The following is a 7,999-nucleotide window of genomic DNA, read 5'->3' as shown; positions in this document are numbered from 1 at the left end:
AAGAGTCTATTAGTGTTCTTTAGCAGGTTGCTTACATCCTGCAGAATCAGTACATCTGAAAAAGTCTTTTCAATTGACAGACATGAAAATTTTATTGTTTTTCTGGTAAATAATTTTTCTCAGTGATAATATAATGGATGACTGAACACAGTATTAACTTCTTGTGCATTCATCTCTGAACCACCTAGAAGTTGACACTTGACCTCTCCAGATGCTGTCCTGTCTTCTAATTGTTAGTCTTAGGCAAGATAAATAAGGAGATGGCTCAGCCAACATCTTGGATGCTTGATAGTAAAGAATCAGTTCAGAGGACAACATATAGACTGTTTAAATGTCACGAGAGACTGGCCTTGTCTGAACACATCAGGCCACAGTATTTGGAAAATGATGATGAGTGTCTTGTCTTGTTGAAGGGCTCTTGTCTTCAGACTTGGGTCCATATCATGGAGTCTTTTTCTTCAGTATCAGAATCCAAATATTCACACAGTGCCTCTGAGAAAAGCTTAATTCAAAAAAACACTAAACTGGGGCATAACAGAATCTGTTCACCTAATAATTGGTTAGCTGGTTTACTGATCTCAAGTTAAATAGTCTTCTGTTGCTTGCTGTTCAACATTTCTCATGTGGAGTACAGAAATTCTAATGTATGCAATCCTTTTTTATTAAAAAAATAAAATCAGGGAGACCCAGGACCAATGGGATTACCAGGACTGGAAGGACTACCAGGGGAAAAGGTAGGACTCTTAAAAAGAAGTCATGGCTGATTAGTGGCAACCATATGGAGCTTTCTGAGTTTTATGAAACCTTGTCTGAATTTTTTTTATGTGTAATTTAATGTTTCTGTATGAAAAATATTTACATATTTATCTGTATTTCTTCTTTTTTGCTTTAGTGTGGATCTAAATCATATATTCACCCAACTTTAAATTTCATTTTCTGCAAATGGAAAATTGCATGTAGGAAGTCTTGTAATACTTCCTTTTCTTAACTTGATAGAATACGACTATATACTACATTATATATCATATATACTGTATATAACTATATTACTTGATAGTAATATAGTTAACATATTCTTGTGTATTGTCATGAGTTCTTGTTCTTTATTGAACATCGTCTTATGCTTCCAGTCTGTCTTGTTCTAAGGTTAATTGCATAGCTACACATTTGTAGAGAAGTTTGTGCCTGACTTAGTCTTGGCCTAGCGCATGCAAGACTTCCATACACAAACATCAAAGACTATTTCAGTTGAGTGTAAAAGTATCAAAAAGAGTAGAAACAGAGGGAGAGATTGATTCCCTACAGTTCCTGTTGTATTGCATCCTGCTCGAAAGTGAGCAAAAAACTCTTTTCTCGGACCGTTGCTCATTCTAAAAACCGCCACTTGTTTCTGTTTTGCTTTTTGTGCACTCTCTGCTGCATGATGATGCCACTGTAGCACATCCTGAACCCTGTCATACTCTCCAACTCCTTCCTGTAGTTCAGATCTGAATTTCAGTGCGAATAAATGATTCTTTCCTTCATCTGGTGATGTGTTTCTGCCTTTCGCTTTCTAATTGTTGAGGCTGATATGAATTCAAAGAAAAACTTGACATGAAATGCTAAAAATGTTAAGATTTTGGTATTCATTTCTAAATATGCAAAGTACAAAAAGTATGTGAGAAATTAAATAAAAACTGGACATAAGTTTTTTATCAGTGGAAAGTTTTATTTTGTCCTTATTTTCTAAATTTAAGAAGACAAAAGGTAATTTTATTTTGAAAATTGAGTATTCAGCTTTTTGAATTACATATTATTCAATGACTTCATACAAAAATAGGTTACTGAGTCTTATTTTTCATAAAACACAGCAGAAATGAAAACTTTCTCTCGCTATCACTGTGTGTTACTCCCATGTGTGCAGAGTGGCAAGATCCGAGGTAGATACCTACACCAGATGTTTCAATTACATTGGATGATTCTTGCTCTGGAAGACTACAATTTACAAGCAATTAAAGACTAGTCTGATTTCAGAATGAACAAACCCAGGGAGATATTACGTGTCTAACTGAGACAAAGTGGAGACAAGAAGTAAATAAAGGGAGTAAGCATAGAGCAGATCATATAAACACATTAAGTGAGACACACTAAGTGGCCCTTTCCCAGAGTAAAAATATATTTTCCATACCTAAATTTGGTGAAAATTTCACATTTTTGGTACAAAAAAAATGGAACAGAGTCTCAGAGTCTGCCTGCCAGTCCCAACAGCATACACACCTGTTTTCACTTGAGAGCTATTACATCTGTGCAGCAGGATGCCATCTCCCACAGATGATGCTGGCAATAGTTTCTTCAACTTGCTTGAGAACTTTGTGTCCTCGAGGTACAATGTCCCTTCCCTCAGCTGCGCTGACACAGCAGTTTGTGTATCACATTGATGAAAGGACCAGAACAACCCTTAAAAAAATAACAAAAAAAGTTGAAAGAGAAACATTAGGAGTTTCTAGCTTTCCTGCGTCCAGAATAACCAACAGGGGCAGAGTGCAGTGCTGCAACCAATATGCCCTGGTACAGGTACTCATGCTCAGGTGTGTTCCTGAGGAGCACGTTGTGTTCCTCACCGAGGGGTGGACTTGCATGAAGTCACCTCTCAGCCTCCAGAGCAAAAGAGCTTGAACTGTAGCCTTTAAGCAAGCTTCTGCCTCCAGACAAAAAGTCAAGCATCTAAGCTGTCACCTGTCTGCGCTTTGTATAATGGAGTTAAGCATTTCTAACGACCAACATTATCGTTGAGATAAATCAGGATTAGATATGAGAACAGAAACCAGAAATCCCAGCATCTCCTGAGGCACTTCTGCACCACAGAACGTGGCTGTCAGAGCTTGTGCAAAACAGCTCCAGGTAACATACACTCATTCCACAAAAATACTTTCCTGTTAGTACGGCTTTAACTGTGCCAGGGCTTTCCTGACATGATTGTAGAAACTAAGAGCCCGGGGTTTTTTTCTTACGTTTTCAACCAACGTTACGCTAGCAGAGTGTGGTGTTACAGACCAGTACATGTCAGCAGTGGGTTAGGGTAAATCTCACTGTGCAGGCTTTGACCACTGGTGAGCTCCATCCATCTGCTTTGGGTTATAGTTCACTCAAGAGAAAAAGATGAGATTGTACCTGTAATTCATCAGCTCCGTCACAAAGGCTGTTGTCTTAGCTTAAAGCATAGATAAAGGTGGTTGTATGCTAAAAGGAGAAATTTTGCCCTGAAAGGACAATGGCAGAAAAAATTTCTTTGGCAGATGCATCTTAAATATGGGGATGTTGTTAAGAAAAAGAATTAGGCTATGTGAATTTTCATCATTGTCTTTTGGAAAACTATAGATAAGTCGGAGACTTTCAGTCCCTTTAATAAAGTCCTCAAGCAGAGTATAAGGGATAGCATGGAAATAATGACATTATACAAGAGAACCTAAACAAAGGATTTCTATTTCTTGCTCAAGTCTGTAAAATGAGTCAGTGGCAGAGCTAAATATTAGCATTTAGGACAACCTGGCTCTTGTCCTCATTTCCAGTTCACTGAATAATCCTTCCTCAGGTTTTAGTGGGAATCCACAAACAAACATCTGTTTTAAGTGTTACCATTTAAGTATAGATTTACCTTTTCTTCAGGGTGACCGTGGACCAGCTGGCACGCCGGGAGTAGCAGGGATACCGGTACGTATGTTCATTAAAGAAAACTCAGTTTATCAGAAGCCAATAAAACAAGTCAAGCAAAGTGCTGAGCTGTAATCTAAATCACTGGTTGTGTAACACCAGCACTTGGCTAATACTTTATAGGCAAGTGGGAGAATCATGTGCTTTTCCTTAAGAGATGAGAGTTTCAATGCCAGTGACATTTCATATTATTATTATTATTATTAGAATGACACAAGGGAATGGTGTGGAATTTGAAGCTGCATATACTTAGTTAAGAAAGCGTGTGAGTTTCTTCTCATTGCCTCAGTTTAATATAGAAAAAGACATTTTCTGTGTTCCTGGGCACGCACAAATTTCTGAGTATTTTTCTATCACAATGAAAAATTATGAATATTAGTTTCTGTGATCCACAAGGATCTGCATGTCAAGTCAATCAGATATTAACTTTAGGGAAATTCTTTATCAGCTGTTTACATGTGGTATTCAGAGAAGTTTCTGAAAGTCATCCAGAAACTTTGTTGTAGTTGAAAGTAAATGTAACTAATGATAAATTGAAATTATAATTAATAATTCATGTTCCTAAGGTAAATGAAGACAACTTCTCTTTAGAATGCATTCAGAGTTTAATAAAAAAAAAAATCCATATTTCGGGAGACAGTATGATGTTATTTATATGCAAATACATTTATTATTAAATTTGGACAGCTATCAATTCATTGAAGGGCTATTTTCAAATTATAAATATGTGTTTCTTGAAATAAGGAGAAGTTTGTGTCTGTGCACTCCCATCTCCATTAGCCACTGGTTTAGTCTATTTACTGTGAGTTCCAAAAGAGGACATCAGCTTAAATTGCTGAATATAGTTAAGTTCTCCTAAAACAAGGTAAAAATGCACATTTAGGGGGAATATAGAAGTGTTTCTTTTGAGTTTCAAAGTTTGTTGCTCTGAAATAGATTTCACTGTGTAAATCAGTAATTCAGTAGCCAGTTAGGATGATCACAACTGCTCATTCCCTGTGTATTTCCCACTGGATATGTTCCAAGACTTATTCTTGATGCTCTTTATTCTAGCTGGATATGAAATATTTAATGAGTTCTCTTCGTCACTGATGGAGTTGCATTCTGTTGATTGCTTTTAACTCTAGTAAAATCCATTGAAACAAATTATTTGCTTTAACATTTTATGCTAAGCAGTTTTAATTAACAAATTAAATAGACATATGAGAGATACTATTTTTCAGTAGTCTAGGAAGAGTTTTTGGAAAACGTCCACATATCTTACTAGAAGAGAATTTATCCTCCTTGCCTGGTGTTATTCCCTAAGTTGGATACTGAACCGTTTTCCTATTTAGGAATATAAAACTCTCATTTTAGCTTTGGCTTTTTGCTAAGAGGGATTGTCAGGGAAGCTTCGACTGAGATTCTGCAAGAATTGCCACCAATAGCTAATTCCTCAGCACAAATCCTGTTGTTCCTGAAGTTGTTGCCTACATTGATATATTAGATCCCCTCACTTGTACCAAGTCATCTGAAGATCTGGTCTAAGGGTGTTTCTGGAAAATCCAGATTCAGGGTCAGAGATTCTTTTTCTAAAAACAAGGCATCATTTTAAGAAATAAAGACATTTAAAATCACCAATGATGAGAAAAGATTGAGAATTTTGGCAGGCTGGACATAAAATGACAGTAAAAGTGACTGAAAAAGAGCATGAAGAAAATTTGCAAAATGTGTTCAGTCAGCAATTGACTAGGACTAGGAAGTATCTGAAGGAAAAACAGCTTGATGTCACATGTATAGTGATAAACTTTGATCTGTGACTCCTCAAAAGGGAAATCATGGTGCTGTAAAATAAGTTTATGAAAAACATTATCTCAGTATTCAGAAAGCGTAAAGACTGCAATTGATGATGTTACACACAAAAGCCTGATTAACATGGCACAAATATTAAAAAATTCTTGTAAAATATCTCTTATTCCTCTCTTAAAGCAATAACATGAAAGTTTTCCTTAAGTATATATTATTTCATACTTTTCACCTAGGAGAAATTATGGTTTGCTGCCTAGTGATTTGAATTTTTAATTTTCTCTTTCTTTTTTTTTGGGATCTCCTGGGTCTCCAGGGTTGCCAGGAGAACCTGTAAGTACAGATTTGAGTTCTGGGCTCTTACGGTAACACACAAATATTTCAAACAGTGAATGTAAGATTTTACATGCAGATTTTTATATGTGTTTTCTTCTTTTTTAGGGAGAAAGAGGACCTATAGGAGATACAGGCTTCCCTGGACCAGAAGGGCCACAAGGAAAACCAGTAAGAAATTTTATACTTTATATGGGATTACATCCTGCTTTGCATTACGCTAAGTAACATCTGAAGAACACTTAGAGCTGTAATGCTCAATATTAGCCATTCAGTCAAGAATTCCTGCTATTGCGGTGTTTTGATAGTTAATGTTACTGAGATGTTGCCTTTAAAGGTATCATGAGGGTCCTTTAGGTTTTGTTGACATAAAGGATCGTCTCATATTTTTTCAGGAGGAGGATATTAACTCCGACACTCAACACAGTCTATAAAGGATGGGGTGACAAGATACATCCTCAGTTTTAGTTTAGATAGAGAAGCGTGTGCTTCATGACTGAATAAACTTCATAACTCTTCTGTATACTGGTGATACAACACTGCAGCTGAAGCATTTACTGTTCACTTAGGATATGTCTAATCTGACCCATTTATTTAATAAAAGTGTGACATCAGTGCAGTCAGCACTGTCTGAGCTGCTTTAAAACAACCTAATTTATATTCTAGACGTGGTTTAGCTAGGATAGCACAGAACTCGTTATCTCCCACAAAGCTTGGTGTTTTGAGGACAAGCATGAGAAGCAGACTTTCAGTTTGTCAGCACATCTCTACATTATGCTTCTATCTTGAAAAAAAGAGACAATTTCTGTAACTTCAACAGCAAATTGGCCCAAGGTGCCTAATCTGTGCAAAACTCCCATTTTGCAGAATGAGGGGAAAGGAAATATTCCTGATATCTTTGCTCATGCAAGTCCCTCTGTCTCAGTGAAATAGCAGTGAGTTTGCTGCATATGCAGATCCGTGTATGTCCTAGTAAATCATAGAATCATAGAATGGCGTAGGCTGGAAGGGACCTTAGAGATCATCTAGTCCAACCTCCCTGTTTTGGGCAGGGACACCACCTCTCGACTAGACCTGGCAACACATGGGGACCGAGCAGGAATCGAACCAATGAAACAGTGCCAGAGCATTTATCTTGCAATTATCTGGCACTGCACAATTGTTAACGTACTCTCTCACATTATTTTGGCCCATGACAATTAGGACTCTCAGATAATGTCACATTCCAGTTAGGGGAATAACGTGGGCCTAAGACTGTTTCCAGGAGGTATTATGAATAAGACCACCCTCTTTTGGGAAGGAAATATGTTGAGGCCAGGAGGCTGCAGATGTGCTGTGCCACAAGTCCTAAGGACCACAGAATGGATCTAGCCAGTTGCTATTAAGACATAAATCTCCATAGTAGCAGAAGGGTAATAGCGCATCAGGGCTAGAATACAAAAAAATCTCGTCTGTGGTTGTATAATTACTAGCTGGGACCAGAAAAGTGCATGTAGAGGTCTATATTCTGCATTTGCATAATTCCCATGTAGCTTGTTATTTCAAGTTGTGTGATCGTTAAGGTTGATGCACATCTTGGTGCCAAAGATTATTTTTTTCTGCTATACTCTCAGCTTGAATGTAGTGTGCTTGCAGTTCAGCCATGTCCTGAGCTGTTATTTCACCTCAAGACTATTTCTGAGTATTTCTGTACTATAACCACAGGAACAGCCTTTGCAGCTTTAGAATATGTACTGATACCAGCACCAGACATTGAGCTTTACCCTTTATATTTTAAAAATGCATATATATATATAAGCATATTTATTTTTAAATTGTTTTGTTTTGTTTTTAATAGGGAATCAGTGGAAAAGATGGACTGCCAGGTCCTCCGGTAGGAAAACATGCTTTTGCATTTTGTTGTATTTTATTCTTCACAGATAAAACAGCTCTTAATCCTTGGCAGTTGCTTTCAGTTCTGCTAACGGATAAATACACGAAATACCCTTTAAGTGATATGTTTATTTTTTCTCAAAAACAAATTTTCAGGGTGCTGTGGGAAGACCAGGAGACAGAGGACCCAAAGGAGAACGTGTAAGTCTCTTGTTTTAATAAGATTTTTTCTTTTTACTGAGCATCTAGGCACCTAATCAGCACATCTTTTACAGGCAAAACCAACGAATGAATTTTCTGTGAGCTTCAGTCTCTTAGA

General features: G+C 37.1%; 1 protein-coding gene across 1 annotated transcript in view; it reads left to right on the top strand.

Moving 5' to 3' along the window:
• LOC104280058 (collagen alpha-1(XIX) chain-like) overlaps positions 1-7,999 on the top strand; it is a gene marked incomplete at its 5' end in the record, with an annotated part of 39,196 nt that overhangs the window by 15,821 nt on the left and 15,376 nt on the right. Inside the window, 4 exons of the mRNA XM_009877592.1 lie at positions 3,646-3,690; positions 5,917-5,979; positions 7,646-7,681; positions 7,837-7,881. Of these exons, the coding sequence (XP_009875894.1) occupies positions 3,646-3,690; positions 5,917-5,979; positions 7,646-7,681; positions 7,837-7,881 (189 nt within the window). The remainder of the gene's footprint in view (positions 1-3,645; positions 3,691-5,916; positions 5,980-7,645; positions 7,682-7,836; positions 7,882-7,999) is intronic.

Source organism: Apaloderma vittatum, unplaced genomic scaffold, assembly GCF_000703405.1.
Source record: "Apaloderma vittatum isolate BGI_N311 unplaced genomic scaffold, ASM70340v1 scaffold6741, whole genome shotgun sequence".
Lineage (NCBI taxonomy): Eukaryota > Metazoa > Chordata > Aves > Trogoniformes > Trogonidae > Apaloderma > Apaloderma vittatum.
This window is presented reverse-complemented; position numbering and strand designations above follow the sequence as displayed.